This window comes from Bos taurus, chromosome 13, assembly GCF_002263795.3.
Source record: "Bos taurus isolate L1 Dominette 01449 registration number 42190680 breed Hereford chromosome 13, ARS-UCD2.0, whole genome shotgun sequence".
Taxonomy (NCBI): domain Eukaryota; kingdom Metazoa; phylum Chordata; class Mammalia; order Artiodactyla; family Bovidae; genus Bos; species Bos taurus.
Genome location: NC_037340.1, coordinates 28,422,585 through 28,446,974, shown reverse-complemented (window position 1 = coordinate 28,446,974; position 24,390 = coordinate 28,422,585). Strand labels below are relative to the sequence as shown.

At 47.8% G+C, this 24,390-nt stretch overlaps 1 protein-coding gene and 1 long non-coding RNA gene across 11 annotated transcripts in view; one reads left to right on the top strand and one right to left on the bottom strand.

The window, feature by feature from the left end:
- Positions 1-24,390, top strand: part of FRMD4A (FERM domain containing 4A) — an 849,800-nt gene that overhangs the window by 752,132 nt on the left and 73,278 nt on the right. For all 10 annotated transcript variants that reach the window (XM_059892529.1, XM_059892528.1, XM_059892530.1 and 7 more), the window contains one exon: positions 20,508-20,584. In XM_059892529.1, coding sequence (XP_059748512.1) covers positions 20,508-20,584 — 77 coding nt within the window. The remainder of the gene's footprint in view (positions 1-20,507; positions 20,585-24,390) is intronic.
- Positions 12,298-20,854, bottom strand: LOC104973746 (uncharacterized). Its single transcript, XR_810543.4, has 3 exons — positions 20,048-20,854; positions 18,658-19,029; positions 12,298-16,564 (listed from the first exon to the last, which is right to left on the bottom strand). It is a non-coding gene; the product is annotated as an uncharacterized lncRNA (long non-coding RNA).

The following is a 24,390-nucleotide window of genomic DNA, read 5'->3' as shown; positions in this document are numbered from 1 at the left end:
AAATCCAGGCCTCCTAAATTGGGAGCTCAGAGTCTTAGCCACTGGACCACCAGGGAAGTCTCAAGATGAGTTCTTTTAAAATGAACAGATGGAATCCCAAACAGTGTCTGAGGATAGGTTGTAGAATTGTTTATGTCATTAAATATCGCCCCAGCATCGACTCTCACTGAATCCTGCTGTTTCTCTCTTTCACCCACTGATGTTTTCCCTCTCACTCAGCCTGCCTCCCCTCTCCTGCACGCTTGTTCATACACTGCCAAACCTGCCTCTCTTCTTTACTGTGATTATGGGGTGATCATTTTAGGCACTGTTGTGAGTGAGGTTTCAGAGAACGGGAGTGACAGTATTTTCATGTCTAACTGTCTGGGTTTAGCAGTGGTCACAGAAGTACAGAGAGTGTTACATCGGTGAAAAAAAGACAAAGTCTTGCAGCTACATAGATTATTTTCCCCTACTTTCTCCTGGGTACCACATTCCCTTTGAGCACATGTCTACATGTGTAGAAATGGAGCTCTTCACAGGTGAGAGATCCTTTATTCCACCAGGTACCCATCCAGTTGAGCTTCCCTGGTGGCTTAGTGGTGAAGAATCCACCTGCCAATGCAGGAGACACAGGTTTGATCCCTGGATTGGGCAGATCCCCTGGAGGAGGGCATGGCAACCCACTGCAGTATTCTTGCCTGGAGAATCCCATGGACAGAGAAGCCTGGAGGGCTACAGTCCATGGGGTCTCACTAAGACAGGACTTAGTGACTAAATAACTGTCCGGTTGACTTCAGGGAATCATGAAACATTATCAGTTGAACTTGTCAGTTCAAGTGCACTTGGACACTCGAAGTAAAAGATCAAACTTCATCCTGGGTTATATTTATGGCCAAGGAAAGACACAGAAGCATCAAACAAGAGTAAATGCCACTACATTAAGTGACCATGAGTGGGGACATGCCGCGAATCAGCTGGCATGTCAGTCTCAGACAGCTGTGTTGGTACAAGCAAGAGTGTTTCTACTTCGCTGAGAACATTTGAATGAAAATTAAATGATCTATACAGAAAATACATTGTTTGTTAACTCCTGTGGAACCAGGATCACATGGGGCAGAGATAAATAAAGCTGGGTAAAGTCGATCACAAAGGGCTCCCTCTTTTAGAGGAGGACCTTGCACTCCTTAGATCAGAGCCTGAAAAATTCTGAAAGCTCTGATCTCTGGGACAATCTGCCTCTTCTTGGGAGCACCGGGGCCAAAGGTTTCAGGTGATTCACTTCTCCCACGCTCGAGACTCAGTTCCCACCAGCACCAAGCTGAGCTGTGTTGCTGCATGACTCTACCCCTTCCCCCATTATCCTCTATGCATAACTTAAGGTATAAAAACTACTTTGGAAAATAAAGTGCGGGCCTTGTTCACTGAAACTTGGTCTCACCATGTCGTTCTTTCTCTTACCTTCTGGCTGAATTATTCAGCCTCTTTTCTCCACTGAATTTCCTCACTGAGCTATCCTTATTTCAGCCTCTTTTCTCCACTGAATTTCCTCACTGAGCTATCCTCATCCTATTACTCTTTATATCTTTGATAAAATATTTAAATAAATAGGTCGCCTATGCTGTCTCTCCTTCAAATACCCTGGATCAGCCGGGGCTGGACCCCGGCACTGTGTGCTCTGTCCTCTGGCTGTAGTCTGCACTCCCCAATCCTGTGGTGAGCCCAGCCATTGAATCATCAGAAAACATTATCATTTACAACAGAAAATGCTTTCTGATTGGGGCGCCAGGAAGAGTCAGAATAAAGATCCGTCCATCAGGCTTTATCAGACGCTATATACATTAAAAAAAAGAACAGTGTGAAACACGTGGCTCCAAAGAAACCTTAGAAGCAATATTCAATATCTGTAAATCATCACTGATTGCTGCAGCCCCCACACCAGCCCATATTTAATGAAATCTCTCCGTGGGGGGAGGATGACAGCGCTGGTCCTTGTTACGTATTCAGCAGACAACATTTACTTATTTATTTGATGTGCAATTAGGGGCACTCTTATGTTCACTTAGATGCACAATTAGGAGCGCAGAGGGATCCCCTCTGAGACATTAGGAGAAGGAACCAGTGTAAATGTTCTGCCCCTTCTCCCCCAGAGCAGCCAGTGCAGCTTCCTATGGTTCCTCTGAGCATTTCAGAATCGGGAGCATTAGCTCAGAGAACTGATGCATTGCTTGTCACCGCCCCAGATTAGTAAAGATTTTTGAACTGGATGAAACGATGAGACAGGAAGAGAAAATAATATTTACAGGAAATATTCCATTAACTGTGAACCAGCTCCCAGCTCACAGCCAGCCAGCCTGCTGAATTATTCAACGAGATAAGCACGCCTTTAAGTGCTTTGCCGACTTATTTTTCAGCTTCTGTTTGGATGCACTTGACTCATCCTTGGGCTGCTGAGCTCTCTGCCTTGGCAGGCCCTGGGCGGGTGCCTCCCTCATCCCGTTATCTGTACTCCCCTGGGAGACCGCACCCTGGGCTCCCCGGGGAGGAAGAGCTCCACGGAGTATGTTCAGCATTCCAAGCATTTTGCAGCCTTTGCTTTTTCAGTGTCTGATCAAAGGGCTCCTTTGTTGCCTCCTTCAGATCTCACTCAGCACTGAGTGGACCAGGAAGCGTTCAGTGCCTGTGGGTGACAGGTCCTGGCCACAGGTCACCAAGAGGAGCCGGCCTCAAAGCTGAGGAGTGGGCCTGCTGGAGGGATGCTGGGTTGCAGGGAGGAAGTGGGGGCAGAGAGTCACCAACATCTGCCATCTTAAAATAACTCCCCAGGAAAGGAAAAAAGCAGTTGTATTCTAGGAAGATTGAGATGCTGTTCTCAAAGCATCATAGTGCATACATGTATGTGCGTAGTCGTATCTGACTCTTTGCGACCCCATGGACTATAGCCCCCCAAGCTCCTCTGTTCATGGAATTTTCCAGGCAAGAATACTGGAATGGGTTGCCGTTTTCTCCTCCAGGGTATCTTCCCAACCCAGGGATCGAACCCAAGTCTCCTATATCTCCTGTATTGGCAGGCAGATTCTTTACCACTGCACCACTGGAGAAGACATCCTCTTCTCAGAGCATGCATAATAGCATAGCTGAGTTCTCTCCCTTTGGAACAGGAATCCCAGTCTCCTCTCATCCAAGAATTTCAGTCTCCTGAATGTGCTGAGCTGGAGCCTCAGAACTCCAGTAGAAGGTGTTGAATATGAAATCCTTCAGTAAAATGGTCCCAGAAATACCAATTGCCCGTCCTGAGCAAGTCCCTGAAGATGATACAGTGAACAAAAAAGATGGGTCCCTGCCTTCACAGAGCTTAGAGTCTAGAGAAGATGGTCAAAGCATTAGGTCTCTTAACGTAGAGTGTCAGAGTAGTGAATTGGACAAAGACAACCAATCAGTAAGGAAGAGGGGGAGGGCATGGAATGGTCAGGAGTGGTCTCGCCGAAGAGGTGATGTTTAAGTGACTCTACTCCAAGTGTTGCACATCCCCTGAGAAGCAGAGTCGGAGGTGGATTCTCTCACAGGAAATATACTGGGAAATGGTCTGGAATTAACACCAAAGAACAAAGGGAAGCAGACAGGACCCAGCAGAGGGAGAACTGGAGTTGTGATGCAACCTCAGGCAAAGCTGAGAAATTGCAACCAGCAGACCCATCACCTTAGCTCAGCATCAACCAATCATTAGATCCAGGTGACCCGCCAGGGTGAGGTCGTGACCTTGGGCAAGATTGGCTTTGCACAGCTGAGGTTGTGCAGAGGTGGTAAATCCTGCAGTCCTGAAGGATACACTGGTCGGTGCAGTCGCTTTTACCGCAGTGGTTCCTCAAGTGTGGCCCTTGAACCAGCAGATCACTGCTACATGACCTAGGAACACACAAGAACCACATATTCCAGGTACCCTTCTGACTCTGAAATTCAGAGGCTGGGGCGTGGCAGTGTGGGTTTTCAGGAGTCCTCGGGAAGATTTGGAGACAGGCTGTAGAGTTTGAGGATGGCTGCTCTACACACAGGTAACAGAAACTTTCTGTTGTTCAACTTTGTTGTTAAGACAGTGTCATCTAAGTTAAAGTCAAATTCCTTCTTATAATAGATTTAAAAAGAGGTTTTATAAACCAGTGGTCTCCACATCCACTTAAAGGCCCAAAATAAATCTCAAAATCTCAACCAAGGAGTAATTTGAGGAGTATTAACTCACTTCCAAGGGATTCAGAGTTGTGATAAACAGCTTATTTAACTTCTCTGTGCCTCTGTTTTTATGTCTGTGAAATGGAGGCTGTAAAACATGAGCAATAGTCCAATTACCTTCAACTTGAATATGTTTACATCTCAAAGAGTTGCCTGTTCCCCACGATAAAAGTGCTGTTGCCCTTGACATAGCAAATATTGTTACAGTCTCTTTTATGCTGAACACAAGAGGCAGGATTACCATGAAGAGCAAACAACGCCTCTTTGTTAAGATGATTGATTTTTTTCTTAGTCACTGGATCTGAGAACCTAGGGTCCCTTGGTTCCCACAGGTTGCTCTGGAGGCCATTTCAAGGCCTGGTCCTGAGTTAAACCCTCCCCCTCACCAACTTGTATTCTTGTTGGAAGTGTCTCCATAATACTCGTGCTAATGTCAAACTGTCCCTTTTGAACATGATGTCTGTGAGCAGAAAATAAAAGCATGCGCCCATCCAGGTGGGTAATCTTTAAGAGCTGTAAGGTGAGTCATTTCTCTGGAAAGGTACAGGAGGACAGGAATGCAGTTCTCCTCTTAAAAATGTTTTGTTTTTGGCTGCGCTGGGCCTTCGTTGCTGCATACAGGCTTTCTCTAGTTGTGGCAATCAGGAGCTATTCTAGTTGCAGTGCACAGGCTCCTCATTGAGGTGGCTTCTCTTGTTGGGGAGCACAGGCTCAGTAGTCCTGGTTCACAGGCTCAGCTGCCTTGCAGCTAAGTGTGGGAACTTCCCATGTCCCCTGTACTGGCAAGTAAATTCTTCACCACTGGACCAATGCAATTCAGGGAGGTCCCAATGCAAGTCTTAGGAGAAGCAGATCCAAATCTCTTGTGGGTTGACCTGCTTGGAGGTCCCTCTTAGAGGTGGTACCTTTTACTATGAAGAACTCACCCAAGTGCTATCTGGTTACCAGGGTAACTCTCCAGGCCTGGCATCACCCTTTGGGTATTCTGTTCCTGCTCCCACCTCCTACTGTTACTTCTGATGGCAAGATGTCCAATCTGGTGGTCAAGGCCCCTCATTTCTAGATCTAGATCTCCAAGCTCAGTCGCATCCCTGGGCCTCAGTTTCCCATCAACAAGGCATCTGCTGCAGATGATGGGGAATCTTGAGGTCAAGAGAAGCAGGGAACAAGAAATGAGGGAGAGGGATGAAGCTAGGGGCAAGCTTGCTATAAAGCCAGAAGGGAGTTAGTCCTTTGTGAAAGGAACAGTGGAAAACAACATTTTCTCAGAAGGAAGTGGTAGAGAGAGAGAGAATGCCAGTTTCTAAGTGGGTAAATCCCTGTCTGTCTCTGACTATTGTCCAGATTCACTGAAACCCCTGCTAGATCCAAGCAGATGACCAAAAATAGTTTCCCACCCTGCCCCCGGCCCAGCTGAGCGTCTGTCCCTCGTGGGGTGTGAGGCCTCCCAGAGCTCATCTGCCACCCGTGGCCGAGCGTCTTACTAAGCAGCAGCACGTGTCAAGCACTAGGATCGCTGTATACACAGCCACGTTGATAGTGGGGAGGGAGCAGAGTCGGGGTCAGACTCCACACGCGGTATTTATAGTGAAGGTCGCTCCGTCATGTCCAACTCTTTGCGACCCCATGGACTATACAATCCATGGAATTCTCCAGGCCAGAATACTGGACTGGGTAGCCTTTCCCTTCTCCAGGGGATCTTCCCAACCCCCAGGAGATTGAACCCAGGTCTCCCGCATTGCACGCAGATTCTTTACCAACTGAGCCACAAGGGAAGCCCAAGAGTACCGGAATGGGTAGCCTATCCCTTCTCCACTGGATCTTTCTGACCCAGGAATCAAACTGGGGTCTCCTGCATTGCAGGCAGATTCTTTACCAACTGAACTATCTGTATTTATAACATCCAAATAAACACCTACCCAGACAGGCCAGTAGCCCCGTTGACACTGCCGAACTTCTAGATAACTGGCAGAAATAGACTCCTGCTACGCAAGGCGCCCCATAGACCTTGGGTATAATCTGAAGACAATAATGAAAACCAAAGGCTGTTGTTGGATCTCTGTCTTTGGTAGAGGCATCTCCAGTAGCCCCACCCACTGCAAAGGGAGCTCTGAACCAGTAGTGACTTAGAACTGGTTGGGTTTCTCTCGCTTAAAAACCAAAGACTTGGCCAGGCTAACAAGAACATCAAAGACCTGGAACTCAAAAGACACATTTCTTCTATCTCCCACTGTTCTTTTAAAGATATTCTTCCCTAGATGGAAAGGCAAGCAGTGCATGACTTTTCTGATCTCCCAAGTAATACAGAGTCACTTTAAATAGCAAAGTTAATTTTATTAAGAAATGAGATAGAGAGTTTGGGATGGACATGTACACACTGCTATACTTAAAATGACTAACCAACAAGGACCTACTGTCTAGCATATGGAACTCTGCTTAGTGTTATGTAGCAGCCTGGATAGGAAGGGAGGTTGAGGGGGAATGTATACAGGTGTATGTGTGGGTGCTGCTGCTGCTAAGTTGCTTCAGTCGTGTCCGACTCTGTGCGACCCCATAGACGGCAGCCCAACAGGCTCCCCCGTCCCTGGGATTCTCCAGGCAAGAACACTGGAGGGTTGCCATTTCCTTCTCCAATGCATGAAAGTGAAAAGTGAAAGTGAAGTTGCTCAGTCGTGTCCAACTCTTAGCAACCCCATGGACTGCAGCCTACCAGGCTCCTCCATCCATGGGATTTTCCAGGCAGGAGTACTGGAGTGGGGTCCCATTGCCTTCTCCGGTATGTATGGGTGAGTCCCTGATAATTTCAGGTGAACAGTGTTAACCACTGGCCCACCAGGTGAACTGTATGTTCACCTGAAACTGTCACAGCATTGTTTGTTAATTGGCTATACCCCAATACAAAATAAAAAGTTTAAACTGAAAACAAAAGAAATGACAGTGCCCAATCCTTGATAACAACCAAAGCCCCCAGCTTGATGTAACATTAAATCTCGTCCCCTCTCCCAGCTGGGCAACCTCCATCTCTCCATACCTCCTCTGATGGCAGCTAGCAGCCCACTCCTCGTTGTTTAGATGTGAGCAGGGGTCAGGTGGCAATCTCAGCTTCAGCCTTTAACTTTAGGAGACGCCTGTCAAGTTCCTCAGGCAACGGTCGGGGAGTGGGAGGGTTGGTATGTGTGTGTGTGTGTCACTCAGTCATGTCTGACTCATTGCGACCCATGGACTTGTAGCCCGCCAGACTCCTCTGAGAAGGATTATCATAAAGTCTTGGCTAGTACATCGCTGTCGGATCCTGCAACTCTGGTTGTGCAGTGGTGTCATCAGATAATTCCTGACCAACTGTGCTAAGACCTGGGGCAACCCCACAGAACCCTGGCCAGTGAACCCAAAGACAATCCCAGCATGCAGGTCTTTCCAGCATTTGCGGCAGGTGTTTCTGATGCTACATGGGTTTTTGAAAGATTCCTCACCAATCCTGAGAATCATTCTAGAAAGTGTGCATGCATGCCAAGTTGCCTCAGTCATGTCCGACTGTGACTCCATGGACTGTAGCCTACCAGGCTCCACTGTCCGTGGGATTCTCCAGGCAAGAATACTGAAGTGGGTTGACTTGCCCTCCTTCAGGGGATTTTCCTGACCCAGGGATCAAACCTGTGTCTCTTAATGTCTACCTGCATTGGCAGGCAGGTACTTTACCCACTAGCATCACCAAATGTGGCCTGTGGGTTACCCCAACCCTGAGTGGACCCAGCCTCCTCATGATGAGTGTTTCTGTTCCACCCTTTTATCAAGAGGTCAAAGAATCAGAGGGGTTCTAGGTGCCCATCTCTCCAGGCCTCCCCGGACCATAAGCCAGCTGCTAGCCCTGCCTGTAGCGAGGATCAGGAGCTAAAGCTGAGGGAATGGCCTCTGTGTGGCCGTGCACAGGTGTATATCTTTAACCACGTCATGGAGCTGATGCTTGGAGCTGTGGGGGTTGAGAAACGGGTCCCTGGCCAGATTTCTTACATGGTAGTGTCAGAAAACACCCCCAGAGATACCTCAGTTACGACAGCACAAAGCAGTCGGGCTGGGGGAGGTCACTTGTCGTCTGCAGGGCCCACCCCAGCAGACGCGAGAGGAAAGCGCTATAGAAGGACCATCAGAGCAGGGGGAGTCGGAAGCTGCCTGTGGAAAAGGGACAGTCTTGGGATTAGGGGGCCTTATCCTGGACTGCTGGCTCCTTTTAAGTAATTAATTTCACTGAGTTTTAACCACAAGAGCATCTTCTGTTTTATGGTTCATGGAGAGTAGGATTTACCAGTCAGAGCAGTGGCAAAGCCTAAGGAGCTCCTGGTTACCCCCATTTCTACACGACCCCCCAAGCCCTAGTCACCTAGAAACCTACTTTCCTGTCTCTGTGGCCTTGCCTGTACCAGACATGTATAAATGGAACCAGAATCTGTGGCTTCCTTCACTTAGAATAATGTGTTCAAGGTTCATCCCTGCTGTAGCAGGAATCAGAACTTCGTTCCTTCTCATGGCTGAATACGTTTCCCTCATTCTCTGTTTACTTCAGCATTTTCTGCTCTAACACAGCAAACACATATACACAAACGGTGCCTTGGGTCTTCGTACTTATAGTGTTCCCTGATAAGGGGGTAGAGCTTTGCCCCAGTTTCCTTCTGGTACCCACTCAGCTGTCACTTCAGCAGTGCCTTCCCTGACTGCTTTATAAACAGTGACACCCCCTGCCCTACCCCTGATGCTTGTCCTCAAACCTGCTACCCTCTAATGTCCTCCGTATAGTTCTCTGATTTATATTCCTACCTCACAGAAATGTGCGGAGACTGTCGGTGTTTTCTTTGCCACATGCCCACTGGTATCGCAGTGCCTGACCCAAGGTAGAAAATAGTGGTTAAATGAAAAAAGGCAGCCAGAGCGGAATATCTCTGCTCTCTGCTAACATGTTGTGAGCCACTTCCATATATATGTGTATAGTGGTCTCAGAGAAAGAAGGATAAATAGCATAGCTTCTATAAGGAAGGGTTGGAAGAAAAGACCAGACATCTGTAAGGAAAGGGAGGGAGGCAGGAGAGCTTTTAACAGCTTAGACTTGTTGACGGAAAAACAAAAAGCATAACATTTCCCTACCAGTCCATCTAGAGCAGCGGTCCCCAGCCTTTTTGGCACCAGGGAACAGTTTCATGGAAGACAGTTTTTCCACACACTGGGGTGAGGTGGGGATGGTATGGGGATGCTTCAAGAGCATTACGTTTATTATGCACTTTATTTCTATTATTATTCCATCAACACCTCAGGTCATCAGGTATTATATCCCAGAGACTGGGGACTCCTGCTGTAGACTGTCTCTTGATTTTTTGTCTCTTGGAGCAAAAAGGACTCAGATTACTACTAGTCACTAGATGTCAAAAGTGAATCTCTGGACGAAGGCAGGCCATTGAATCATTCAGCTGGATGCCTTTTCTTGCTTAGAAGCAGGAAATGTCATGCTGAGAAACCCTGTTTGTCAGATCCAGTACCCTTTGCCTTGTCTTGGCTCTCAGCTTGTTTCTGCTGAACCCCACAACACTTAGGAAGCTCTGTGAGGTTTTTTCCTTCTTAATGAGCATGATTCAGAGGGGAATCCCCAGGTGATCTTGCTGAAGTGTGAACCTGTTTCATACTAAACCCTAGCATAGCCTGAACACCGTCAAGCTCTCACTCCCGCACCCAGGGGCTCATTGGCCGAGCCTGGAGGTGGGGCTGGGGGACTCTACTGGAGGATTCAGCCTGCTCCAGGTCATGCCTAGCAAAGAGCCTTCCACTTGTCTAGCCAGAATGGGTTGTGAGGGGTCACTTCAGGTCTGGACTCAAGAAGATTCCAGCTTGAGCTTCTGAGCTCCTGGAGACCTACTCACTTTGGAATCAACTTGAATTCAGACAGAGCTTCCAGTAGAAGGAAGAGCTATATCTCCTGGGTTGCAGCTCCCAGGCTGGACCCCCTGTCTCTTCCCCATTGCCATTTCCCATGTGGTTTAGAAATGTATAAACTAGACATGCAGGTTCAAGGGCTGGTGGCTCCTCATGGCATGGAGGTTATCTGAATTTTGAGCAGATAGGGGTTCAAATACCAACTCCCATCATTAATGATCTGTGTGACTTGGAGAAAGTGACTTAACGTCTCTGAACTCTGGCTGCCATAATAACCTACCTTATAGAGTTCTTCATTCACTCACTTATTCACTTAGCAATTACTGAGTGCCTAATATGCCCTGAAGCACTGTGCTATGTGCCAGGAAAATACCTTCAACAAGCCTAGAGTCTAGTAGAAAAGACATTTGAGTAAAAAAAGACATTTTATGACACAGGATGAGAACTGGCTTGACAGAGGGAGATGAATGAATATCGAGGAGAACCAGCCCAGTTGAGGGCTGGGATGTCTCGAGGGGTGGGAACAGCCCTCATGAAAAAATGTAGTTTAGGGCAGGCTGCAGAGAAGTGCCCATTTCCTCTTCTGCCCCTCCTGGCTGCACCACCATCACAGAGCAGCTGGCAGGACCGATGAGTGTTCTCGGCAGCAGTCTGGGCCAGCCGTCCCATGCCTGCCCTGGCCCCAAGCCTGCCCGGCCCCCGTGCTCCCTAGGACACTTTCCAACCAGGAGAGCCTGGAGCTCACACTTGCACTCTGGGCGGTCCCCACAGAAACCAGGGTCTGCCAGGCCTTCCCCTCCCCAGAAGGATGGGCCAGCTCTTGAAACACTGGCTGGTTTAAAGTGCATGCCAACTGCTCTTAAGTGATTATTCCCAAAGAGCCCTTGCTGGTTGATTAACATTTTTAAACTTTGTTTTACAGATAACACTAGAGTATTGTCATTTTTTTTAAGCTTGATTATCCAGGCTTTTAATTATGAGTGTTTACTTTTGTTTATGTAGAGCTGGTTGTCATCCTATCCTCTCTTCTACCCCATCTCCCAAGGATTCAGGTACCCCCAATCAGGGAAATCAGATCTCACTGTGATGCGACACCTCTGGGCAGGGCTTCCAGGCATAAGAGAACTCTTAACTGCCAACTCTTAACTATCCCCACAAAACAAATTTTTTTAAATACAGAGTTACCCAAAGTCTGTCCTCCAAAAGTGTCAAAAAAAATCCTTAACAGCCATCCAAGAAAAGACCTTTGCCATTGCAAGTGGTTCCCATCAAAATTCCCCACCCAAGATGGACTTAGTACTTTGCACGCCAATTCCATCTTTGAAGCATCCCATTCACAGAAGTCATAGCAGCTGTAATTAGCCTTGAATGGTTTTTTAAAAAATATTTACTTAGTTATTTGACTGCTCTGGGTCTTAATTGTGGCGTGTGGGATCTAGTTCCTTAATGAGGAATTGAACCCAGACCCTTTGTCTTGGGAGCGCAGAGTCTCCCAAGGAAGAGCTCCCTTGGACCACCAGGGAAGTCCCAAGCCTTGAAGGTTTTTTTTTTTTTTTTTCCTAAAGAAAAGCCTGGCACGCAGAGAAGTGAAGCCACACCAAACTGAGCCCCCATGCTCACTGCTGGAAAAAAACAAAGTTCGACTCGGGTAAAATGAGTTACCTGGCCAGTTTCTCCCTTCGGACACTAACCCGCATCCATCCCCCCAGAGGCACGTGGAAAAGGGAAGAAGTTCCATCAGGAGGCCAAGGATAAGGAAGGAAAAACGCTTTCAGCTTCTCTTGAAAGTTTTTACATTTGCCAAAGCTTTATGGTCAGGTCTCCCTGAGAAAAAGCCAAAATACACACAAGAAAATGATACAGAGAGATGCCCCCCAAGGAGAGAAATAAACGGAAATTGCATTGAGTGGGGACAAATAAAATGGCCTGTTTTCTCCATGGACCTCTTAAGTATCTGTGGATCTTCTTTCCCTTTCTCTGCCCCTAGTAACAACTCTGAAGCCAGAGGAAGCTAAAAGGTTTTTGATGGGTTAAAAACAGGCTGTCCGTTAAAGGGTCAGGGCCTGGTGCTCCGGACGTCTGTCACTGAATTAACCAAATCAGTTGAGAGCTCCTGTAGTCTGACACTGAGGAGTCAGCCAGAGGAACGTCTTGATTCAATTAGGTCCGGCGGTGCTGAAAAATTAGCTATCGTTTTCTTGGCTGGGTATCTGGCCCTCTCGGGAGAAGATGGAGGCCAGGGAGCCCTCTATCAACGCTGGTCCTGAGGACACCCTCACAACCACTCTCTGAGCTAGTAACGTGGGGACAGAGTTTGCCTGTCTTGGAGGCCATGGTTTGGATTCCAGTCTGGCCCATTCCATGTGAATACTACTGAGCTGTATCATAGGAGGCTACTTCCTCTCAGGGTGAATGTTGTGAGATTAGAAGTCATAGCAGGAGGAATTCCCTTGTGGTCCAGCAGTTAGGACTCCACGCTTTCACTGCAGGGGGCACAGGGTTTCAATCCCTGGTTGGGGAGCTAAGATCCCACAAGGTGTGTGATACCCCCAAAAAATATCAGCAGGAAAATGGTCAAAACTGACTCTGGTCAAAATTGTGGTAGACCCAGGAACTGACTGGGTAAGAACTGGAAGAACCTGAAGAGAATACATCAAAAACCAACTCAAGCAGATGCAGGGGAACCTGGGTTAGACTTATCCTTGTGTGGTGAAAAATTCAATGAACAAAAAACATTTTTTAAAATGCCCATGGCACCATATTAGCCATCTTTTAAAAAAGAATTTCACAAACCTCTACTCTGGGCTATGTGTTCAAAGTAATGAGAACTATATTTTGTTACATGAAAAGTAATACTGTCATGTGAGTGATGGCAGAAAGAGAACATAATGGCTGATATTTAAGTGCTAACTACATACCTAGCTCTATATGCAGCACTTAGTATGTATTAGTTCATTGATACAGCATCGCTATGAAAACAAAACTGATGTTCTTGGTAGTCTTATTTCAAAGATGATAAAAGAAAAACATTTTATTGCCAAGGATAAACAGCCAGTAAGTTATAGACAGTGCAACTTTGAAAACCATGCTTTTAGTCAGTGAAATAGTTAGCTCCCTTATCTGTGGGTCCCACATCTGTGGATTCAACCAACTGCAGATTGAAAATATTCAGAAATAATCTTTAAACTCCAGAAAGTTCCAAAGAGCAAAACCTGAATTTGCTGCATGCCAGCAACTAGTTACATAGCATTTATATTCAGTTCAGTTCAGTTGCTCAGTTGTGTCCGACTCTTTGCGACCCCATGAATCGCAGCACGCCAGGCCTCCCTGTCCATCACCAACTCCTGGAGTTCACTCAAACTCACGTCCATCAAGTCGGTGATGCCATCCAGCCATCTCATCCTCTGTCGTCCCCTTCTCCTCCTGCCCCCAATCTCTCCCAGCATCAGGGTCTTTTCCAATGAGTCAACTCTTCACATGAGGTGGCCAAAGTACTGGAGTTTCAGCTTTAGCATCATTCCTTCCAATGAACACCCAGGACTGATCTCCTTTAGAATGGACTGGTTGGATCTCCTTGCAGTCCAAGGGACTCTCAAGAGCCTTCTCCGATACCACAGTTCAAAAGCATCAATTCTTCAGCATTCAGCTTTCTTCACCGTCCAACTCTCACATCCATACATGACCACTGGAAAAACCATAGCCTTGACTAGACAGACCTTTGTTGGCAAAGTAATGTCTCTGCTTTTTAATATGTTATCTAGGTTGGTCATAACTTTCCTTCCAAGGAGTAAGCATCTTTTAATTTCATGGCTGCAATCACCATCTGCAGTGATTTTGGTTATATTTATATTAGGTTATTGTAAATAACTTGGGGATGATTTACAGTGTACAGAGGATGTGCCTGGGGTTTATGCAAATACCACTCCATTTTATATAACGGACTTGAGCATCTTCAGATTTTAGTATCCAAGGAAGGTCCTGGAACGAAGCCCCTGAGGATACCCAGGGTCAACTGTACTGTTTCCCATAAATAGGAGATGTTTAAAACAAGTGACTTTATTTTTAAATTCCAAAGAGTAGCTGGGTGGCATTTCAAGGATTTATAGTGCTGACCTTCACTCCATGCTTTGGATGCAGAAGGCCCACACACATGCCCCTCCTTTGGTAAGGGAAGGCAGAAAAGGAAGCCAAGATAAAGACAGATTTACAGAGTCAGGACTAGCACTGAGGCCTCCTGACTTCCAAGTCGGAGTTCTCATCCCTAAAACTGATGAACCAAAACCAGGGAGTCTCAGCAATGCTCATGAATATTGATTCTGAGACAAGAGTACAAGACATATTTCATAAATTGGTATGGTGCCTCCATGGAGTTTTTTTTTTTTTAAATACTATTTATTTTGGTTGCACTGGCTCTTCATTGCTGCACGCAGGCTTTCTCTAGTTTCGGCAAGCAGGGGCTACTCTTTGTTGCAACGTGTGGGCTTCTCATTGCAGTGGTTTTTCCTGATGTAAAACACAGGCTCTGGGCGCACAGGCTTAGTTGCTCTGCAGCATGTGGAATCTTCCCAGACCAGGGATCAAACCTGTGTCCCCTGCATTGGCAGGCGGATTCGTTACCACTGCACCACCAGGGAAGTCCCTCCCTAGAACAAAAGCCTGATACTGAAACTCTAGGAGGTTTGAAACTCCATCATGGAGTTAGTTCCTGTGCCATGGATAGTCTGCTTTATGTATGTCACATCCTCCCAACAAGCGCCTTAGACATAGAGACACATGGGAGGCATGTCCTTCCTCTGTCCTCTTCGCATAGGTTTATGCAGAGTAGACACCACAACTTGAATGTTCGAAAGAGGAATGGGGACTGGATGTTACCTAAATCCCCAGGGCCTTGTTTCAAGCATAAAATACTGGCTTGGCCAAAAAGTTCATTTCGGTTTTTCCGTAAGACGGTGTAGAAAAACCCAAACAAAGTTGCTTACCAGCCCAATATATTGAATACCCATGCAACTGATATAAAAACCTCCGGCATAGAGTGTTTAACCCATTAAAAACAGCACTGCTTCTGTTGTTCGTAGAATTAGTTCCTGAATGACAGGGGAGCCTCATCAGGGGACTCCTGTAAAAGTTTCTGAGTGTGCAGGCTTGGGGGTTTTCTGTGCTGTTCTCCTATTTTAATTCAAGTCCATCCAGTTGGGGTTGAGTGACTTCTTTTGTGCTGTATCCGTCTCAGTGTGTATCAGCTCATGTTTATTTGCTGAAGGTATAAATACACCTGGAGATGACAGTGACAACTTCTAGAGGGTGAACAGAGCAAAAATGAAATCAGGCAGTGGTTTTCTATTGGTATTTTTCATCCTGAGCTCCAAAGTTATTCCTGGCCTGATTCTCATTCTTCTTATAATACAAGAGAACTCCTTGCTGGTGTTTGCAAAGCAGGAGGCCAAGAACCTTTGGAGGAGTGATGACTTACTTAACCATAGGCTGGAAACAACTCTGTTCTCACTCATTGCCAGATCCCCCTGGTGTGTTAGGAAGAGCCCACAGGAGTGGGCCTGACATCAGTTACTCATTTAACCTCTGCCAGTCCCTTAACTTCTCCCCTCTGGGCTTGCTTTATCTGTGGGAGTCGGGGGCTGGCCAGATGGCCCCCGGGATTCAGTATAATGGCCCCTCTAGAAGCAGCAGGAAGTTACTCAGAGAGAGGTCATTAAGAGGCTCGGTGACTCAGCCTCAGGGACAGGAGGAAGACGAGCCCCCACCCCCTCAAGTCCTGCTCAAGAATCAGAGCCACTAGCCGGCTTCCTCTCGAGCCTTTATTTCCGTCTCATTTCGAGAGCTCACCCATCACCCCACGTGCTGTGCTGGCGCCCAGTAAACAGTGGCTACGGAGGAAGTCTCAGGGAGTCAAGGCCCTTTGGCCCATCCCCACTACGCCTTCACCCACTCCGAAAGAACAGGACATGAGTCCTTCCCAGCCCTGACCTCCAGTGTACACAGGATGTGGGAATCAGGCAGACCAGCTAATGGGATCCAGGAACCTGGTCCGGCTTGTTAAGTGTTTTTAGTGTACTCTGCTGCACTCAGGGCACAGAAGCTGTATTTATTAGCCACTCTTGTCTGCTTTCTGTGCATAAACATTTTCCATCTCTTTTACACATCACATTGAGCCCCAGCAAGGGGAACTGGAGGACCTATGTTTGCTTGGGAACTACACATCTGGGTCAGAAGCCACAAATCCACATCCACGACCACCCGTGGTTCCAATCATGGCAACAGGCACGGTCTCCATAAAACCACTTCTGGAAGGTTTCTCTTCTTTTTTGTTTTCCATGCAAGGCCAAATTATTAAGTCTGTTCTTAATCATGATTGTTACTTGTTAGTCCTGGATGGAAAGCTGCTGATACTGAAGCATCTCTGTGTAGAAAACCAGAGGAAGCCAGGACTCTAAGGCGAGAAAGGAGTAATATGTGTTATCATTTACAGCCTGTAAAGGAAAGAAAAGCTGCTGTATAGGATGGAAAAGATGTGGCTTATACTTCCTACCTAGCTGCTCGTTTGTAAAAAAAAAAAAAAAAAATCATTCCACTTGTAAAGTTAACCATCCATTAGTGAGTAAGAGCTGTTCCCACTAATTGGTGGACCCCGTAGGGAAAGGAACATAGTTAGAGGTTAGAGTAATGGGCCAGGTGCCCTTGACTCTTATTTCTGGTTCCTTCACTGACTTGCTGTGTGGCCTTGGGCATTTTCCCCTCATTTCTCTGGGCCTCATTTTCCCCAAGAAGAAAGTTTCCTACTTGCTCTTCTTGGGGGTGGGGAGGATGCTAAAAGATCAAAGAAGAGGCGTCTGCTTTTTAAAGATGCCCCAATGAAGTGCATTAAGCCTTTTTCATAGGTATTAATTAATAAGTCCTTTGATTACTGATAGACCTGTGTTTGAGATTTTAGGTAGCTCCTTGGGCAGAATTGGCCATAGGAATTAGCCAAACTCCTAAGGGATCTAGCCCAGCTGTAACCATATTTATATGTCCAATGAGTTCTTTATGTGGATTTCCAAAACATGTTGGTGTCTTTAGCTGGTGGCTGGGTTATGATGGCTGCAGTGAGTCAAAGGGGTTCTTTTGAAGTGACACGGATGATCAAGGGCTGCCCCCAGACCAGCGCCTCGGAGCCTCGTGTACCCTGTTCACAAAGGGGAGGCCAAGCCAAATGTCTGCTGTTTATCTGCTTGTTGTTCTACTCTACCAGCCTCAGAGGGAGGGTTTAGTAGGCACAGCCTCAGAACGGTGGGCACAGGGGCCCTCGAGCACAAGAGGCCACGTTGATGCGTGGGGCGTCCAGCTGCCTGCATCCCCCTGCTTGTTCCCAAGCACTCCATGTACCCCCAGGTGTGGGAGGAAAGGTCCCTCATGAGCACCTCCTTTTGGGTTCCTGGAACCTTCCTGGCCTGGAAAATTACCCTCCTTTCCTCCCTTCCCCGTGTTTTCATTTACAAAAAAAGAAGAAAATAAGGAAAAAACCCTGCCTAGAACAAACAGGAGGCAAAGCCACTGTTCTGCTCCTGTGGGAAATGTCTACAGATGCTGGGAGCTGGGCCGGCAGGGTTCCGTGCTGAGGCAGGAGTCTGCAATGCACCATCAGTAGGCAGAAGGGCCACAGCAGACACAAGGTTGTGTTCTGGTCCTTGGCAGACACAAGGCTCTCCACTCCAGGGGCATGGGGAGTACTTTTGGGGAACGCCCAGCACAAGTTCTGTTTTAAAAAGCCAGGGAGGGAGGAATTGCCAGGGAACCCATCCCCTGAGTGTTGGGCTTTGGGAGTTTTCACCAGGAAGGAGGGAGCTCCCAGCCCGAGGCCCATGTGAGGTGCTTGTCAGTGCACCAGCGCCAAGAGGATAAAGCCCAGGAGGTCTGCCCATCAGATGCATGTTCCCCCACATGTTGTCCCCCAAAGACAGTGCCCGAGGCATGAGCATCAGTTAGGACCAGTGGCATAATCTGCAGGGCCCAGGACAAATGAAAATTCAGGGCTTGTTGATCAAGCTTATTGAGACTTTTGAGATGGAGACAGCAGAATGTTAGACCAAGCACAGGACCCTCGGGTCACACACCTGAGAAACAGGTCCTGGCCGAGGCTCCACCTTACCTGGCCAGGTGGGTGCCACACACATGCTGCAAGTCCCCCTCAGGGATCAGCCATCTCCTACCCACCCCTCTCTTTGGAGAAAAGGGGATGGGGTGTAGGCAGGATACTAAATCCATATACTTCAGATTTCTGGGACTTTTATTCTCTTAAACCCCAATGACAGGGCTAGAAGTTAAAAAAAAAAAAAAGCTTAATAATTTTGGTTGTTCTGGAGTTAATCTACTTCATTTGCCAGGATTTGGGAGAAGTAAGAGCAACTAGAATTGCACTGAGACCTGAGTTCACTGAGCATTTACTTTGTACCGTGCTAAGGATCTCTGTTGCTTCTACCTTAGAAGCGTTATTGCCATTTTACAGATGGGAAAACTGAGGCTAAAGGCGATGCGGTCACTTACCTGATGTCACACAGTTTGGATGTAGGGGACTCAGGATTCAAACAAACGTAGCTGGACTCCACAGCATCTGCCTGGCCACTTTGTTCTGTGTACTGCCTACCTCCAGGTTACAAGGTCAGGGAGCTGTTAGTTCTGGTGCTTGTGTGTCTGTGGCCAAGTTCAAGTGGAACCTCGGTAAATACCTATCAGTGGGGAATCCGAGAGGAACTCTGTGCATTTCACTAAGGGGTTTACCAGAGCATCAGATAAGATGAGCATCAGATAAGGCTCAGATCTGGGACTCGAGTCATCGACTACACAGGTGGCTTTTCATCTGTGATTGGACACAAGGCTCTCTGAGCTCCGGTAGGACTTGCTTTCCTTGGAAATGACCTGAAAGGAGAAAAGGAAGTACAATTTTCCTTGGACTTCAGAGCAAAATGTACTCTGAGCTGTAAACAAAAGAGATGGCCCTGAAATCAGAGAAAATCCATGTCCTCCTCCCCGTTAGGCAGACAGAATCATTGTAAAATTCTGCAGAGCAGGTTGTGAGAAGGCAGCCTTGCCAGAAACAGTTTTTATTCCAGCCCAGTTTGACAACAAGGCGGAGTCCTTTGGCCAGGCCTGTGTCTTGGGCCTGGCAAGGAGGGTTGATGGGACACAGAAATTGTTGTCTTGCAGGAGAGAATGTGAGCAGATCAGAAAGTGTCAGGGTTGTCAGGTGAGAGGATCCTGGGTCTAAGATAAGACCCTGAAAAGCATCTGCCTTAACTCAGTGGGCAAAACAAGGGAGGACCAGGGGTAAAAATCAGCCACTTGCAGGGTGAAGGTCTGTTTGGCCCTTCTTTGGGCTAAACAAACTCAAATTCTATCGAAGGGACTGCAGTATTGCATCAGATACAAATATGAATGCTATGGGCATCACTTGAACTTCTTTTGACATTTCCCTCAGAGTTGAAGTAACTTTCTTTTTCATCCAATGTAAGAACCCCCTCACAGAGCAATGTTGCCACCCTAATTACTCCCAAACATCTTAGTGAACAGACTCGCTCAGCCAAGGAAGAATGTCCACCAGGCCCTTCAGGGCCTTTGGGCAGCGCCAGGAACTCGGTTTAGCTTCCACTGTTCAGAACAGCCCTAATTTCACTCTCCAGCGCCCCAGTGGCCACAAGCCCCTGGCTGCAGCGTCCCGCTAGCCCTGATTTTCTTTGTGCTGAAGAAAGAAGCTGGGCTTGTCAGGCTTCTGTGGTTATCTGGAGTCGCCTGCCCCCAAATAGGGTCCGAGCAGCCCCTACCCTTGGAGGGGAAGCTTCCCGGGCCGCCCCAGATCACCAGGGCGAGTCCAGCCGCTGACACATTAGTGGGCGGGAAGTGGAGTCCCGAGGGGAGGCTGGGAATGCGAGTGCCTTACCACTGGAGCACTGCAGGGAGGAAGCCGGATCAGCACTGCAGGCAGATGGCTACTACTCCCTCCTGAGAGCGCCGGCTCCCTCCCTCCCTCCGCCAGCCCGCCCTCCACTCCCCCTCCTCCCCCTCGCCTTGGAGGGAAAACTGCAGAGCCGGGAACTGTCTTGGAGAATTCAACAAAGGCCCAGCAGAGCCGGGGAACCACTTGAAAAGAACTTGTTTTGTTCCTGTTGAGAAGCCTGCAGGAAAATCCACACCCACGTTGCCAGGGTTGAACTGGAGAGCTGTGTGTGTGTGTGTGTGTGTGTGTGTGTGTGTGTGAAGCAAGAGGCATAGGAGGTGCAAACAACTGTACGGGTTCAGCTCTGATAAGGAAACTGCCAGCTGTAAGTTCAGCCGCAGCGAGAGGACTGCAGCCGTGAACCGCTCGCACTTGAACTTCAACTGCGTTGTTTTCTGTCCAGATATTCCAATGGAGACAGTTGGAAAACCTGTATTTCAGAGAGAAGAAGTTTTCTGTGGAAGTTCATGACCCACGCAGGTAAGCTAGAAATGTTTTTTCCTCCTGGGAGTGCTGACATATTACTTACATTACTATTTTTGTGCTGTCACTGTTCGTGTTATTAATTAGGGGGAAGAAGGTGGTTGATTGGGAGAATTGAGTTTTGTTTTTGTTCTGTGTGTTGAGAAATGCAGTGTGTGTGTGTAAAGAGCAATGCCATGATCATCTCATCTGACTATATGTGTTACTTGCCCGTCTATGTGGAGTTGTCTTTACAAGCCGGGGCATTTTAGGAAAAATTTGTAGCGCTTTGGAACGATTACCAAATTAAAGTGAGCAGTGGCCTGAGTCCTTTTAGGAAGTTTTTGCCAGAGAAGAGTCTGAGGGATGGCTTGTCAGTTTCTGAGACTGTTTTTGGTTGGGCAGTCAGCAGCAGAGGGAACCTCCAGTCTAAAGAGTTGTGCTGAATGGTCTCATTTTGTGAGCTGTAACTTTAGGGTATTCGCAGTGGTGGGTGGATATGAAAGAAATGGAAGTCTTTTCCTCTCCACATCACATTGTACCCCAGGGAGCACTCGTGTCAGAATGAGTGCTCCCCAAGTCCAGCAGCGAACAATAGGGTCCCGTTTTGGAATGCAGCAAGCCCTTCGAGGAAGGTTCTCGGGGCTGGGGGGTGGGGGGGTGCACTGTGACTTTTCCTCTCTTTGTCTGCTAGTCCTAGAGTTACAGGCAGCCCAGAAGCGGCTGCAAAATTCCCTGAAAACAGACCTAATGCTTAAGGATAAATCACTTTCAACAGGTCCAAAAGCAGACTGAGAACAGGAAGGAAGCCTTGGAAAGACAGGCGGAGGGCAGGGTCTCTAGGGGAGTAAATGGGAACGTGAAGTGCTGTTGCTGCCCCGGCCGTGGCTCAGGGCAGAGGAACTGTTGGCACCAGCTTCACACACACATGGCTTCTGGGCGCTCAGGCCAAGGTGCCTCCCAGAAAGCTCTCAGCACAAGACCTCCAGAGTAAGATTCATGCCCCATCAGAGGGTGAGGCTTGCGGGGGCGGGGTGGCGTCTCTGCTTCTGCAGCCAGTGATAACCCAAGAGGACTGATGCACCACTCGCCTGGTCATGTAATCTGCGTGAAGCAGCCTCCCATGTAGCCAAGAGCGCCCTCCACGACCACGGTTACTATGCAGTCGGCAAGCGGAAAACGACTTAAATCCAGGTGGTGGTCAGGTGATGACAGGAGTGCTGGTGGCATTTTTCAGGGTCCAGTGATGAAGGGTCTCACGGTCTGGAGACCCAGTCTCTACAGAGCAGGAATCCATTGGTGCAGGACAGGTGGTAGGAGAGAGATGCTGAAAACAGTTTCCCCAAATGAGTTCTACAGTGGGTCAGATGCAGAAAACACGGACGACTGACAAAATAAAGATGGAGATTGAATGACCTAAGGGACTGAGGGTAAGGACTAGACAGCCTCTCCAAGCCTGTGTGCTTCTGGGAATTTTGCTAAGGCAGAGGTACCTTGGACACATCCTTGCGTGTGAGTCTGTGTGTCCACATCCTTGCGTGTGAGTCTGTGTGTCTGTGTTCTTGTTCTCTCTGGGCCTGTTGTCCTATTCTGTTGTAATACCAAATTCCCTTCCTTTTCCCAAGGCCCAGGGATATCGAAAAGAGTCCATACCTCACAAGTTCCTATTACCTGGGCCTTTAGCCTATTACATGAAAGTGATCCATCTCACATTGTTGAGTAGCATGGGTATTCGGGCACTGTCCCGCAACAGTATTCATAACTTACTATGTGTTGCTTTGTATAGAAAAAAGTCAGACGGGGTCTACTTGCCCTGAAAAGAACTTCTAGCACTGCTGAGGAGAAGGAATAAGGAACTTAATGTTTATTAAGTGTTTGCCATGCACAGCCACTGTTCTAAACACTTGGACTGCTATCTCATTGGGTCCTGGCTATAACCCTGAGAAGTAGGCACTAGTGTTCTTGTCCTACTTGGGAAATAGGCCCAGAAGAAGCACAGTAACCTGCTCCAGGTTACAGAAAGCAGTCGGATGGAGGCAGGGTGTGAACCCGGGGAGTCTGGCTCCATAGCTCACGTGCCTTCCACCACATTATACATGGGCAGCGGGTACCAAGTGCCAAACGACACAGCCTATAAATGCTGCAGCTGGCCAGGCTGGTCTGGAGAGGCATCCTGAGAAGGAGAAATCTTTAGCTAAGGACATAGAGCTCAAAGTGGGCCCTCTGGGGGATAAAGATGTCAGTCAGGTGGGTGTCAGAGAGAGGAGGGAGGTAGAAGAGCCAGAGGCAGCCTGAGCACTGAACATGAGCCGTGAGCACATCCCCTCAAGGAATGTATTCCTGGGTCAGCCTGGAGTCACCAGCAGAGAGAGGAGAGGGGGACAAGGAGAGGCCAGATGTGGCCTCCTTGATGTCAGAGGTGGAAACCCAGGTTGACGATGGCACTAAAGGTGCACCAGAGTAGGCAAAGGGGACCATTCTAGATTAGCTGCTAAGCTGAGTGGTGTAGCCAAAGCTCCAACCCTGTCTTCCGCCTGGCGCTGCAGTAAGCGCTGTTCTACAGGACTCCTGGCGCTCCTCCAGTTAAACGTGTCATCCTGTTGCTGTTGCCTTGTTTATTTGAACACGGAAGAGTCATCTAATAGTCTGTACTTTGTTGGGATGGTTCAGTAGTCAGCCCCTCCCCCCAAACCAGGAAGGAAGCCAGGACTGAAGTTATAGGATGGCAAGAGCAGGGGCAGAATCGTGTCCCGAAGACCAGTGTCCCGGAACATGGTGAGTACAGAGGGTGGCTCGGCCGCCACAGAAGATACTTCAAGATTTTCTCTCCTGGACATGCATCCTGACACAATACCCAGCATTGTGTCTGCGGTTCACTGGGCTTGGCAGATATTCCATTTCTAAGGTTTTGGCCAAACAGAAGAGTCGGTGGGATGGGAAGAGCCTGAAGGGAACCCTGTAGAGAAAAGACCAACTCATAATCGAGTGTGAGAAACACTCTGAGAGCATCTGATTCAGGTGCTGCTGGGAACACCCAGGCCGGCCAGCCTTCTCCCGCCTCCTACTCCTCCACCTTACCTGAAAAATACACCTCACCTGGCTCTGCTCTCACTGCTGCCACTGAAGCACATTTCAAATGACTTTTCCTTTCTAATTCACCTTTTCTAGGAGGGGTAAAAAAACGTATTTACGCCCAGGATCAGCCATTGCTGTGGAAGCCAGATTGAGTGTTCACATTGCATTTCAGAGACCATGGGGGTTTCCTTCTCACTCTCTCGCCAGCTCTTTTTCTGTTATTTTCAACTGTGTGTTCTTCCGTGAGCTGGTATTTTACCTTTGGTTTTAACCAAAAGAAAGAATAATGCTCTGCTTAGAATCTGTAGCATTAACTAACCACCAGTTTGGAATTCCTCCTTAAAAGTGGGTCTGTAGAACACCTGCTGTTAAATCTTGAGACCCTAAGAGAAGATGATTGGAGCAGCTTCTAATTTCCTTCAAGGAAAAAAACTGGCCATGAAAATAATGTGATTATTCATAAGTCCTGATCAGCCCCAAGATTCTGGAAATGCAGTAGCTCAATCTGGAACACATATTGTTCTTCTGATGTGCACATAAGATACCCCAAGCCTCACCCCACTGCCCCCTCACCTTGCCCTACACATGCACACATGCAAGTATGCACACACTCATTCTGAGATTTCACTTGCAAAATCGTGTACCCATCCTATAAAATACACTTCACTAAGAACACAATCATATAACTTTTCCCCCATGATTCCATTAATGTGATGAATTACATTAGGACCAGTCTCTCCCACCTTCCA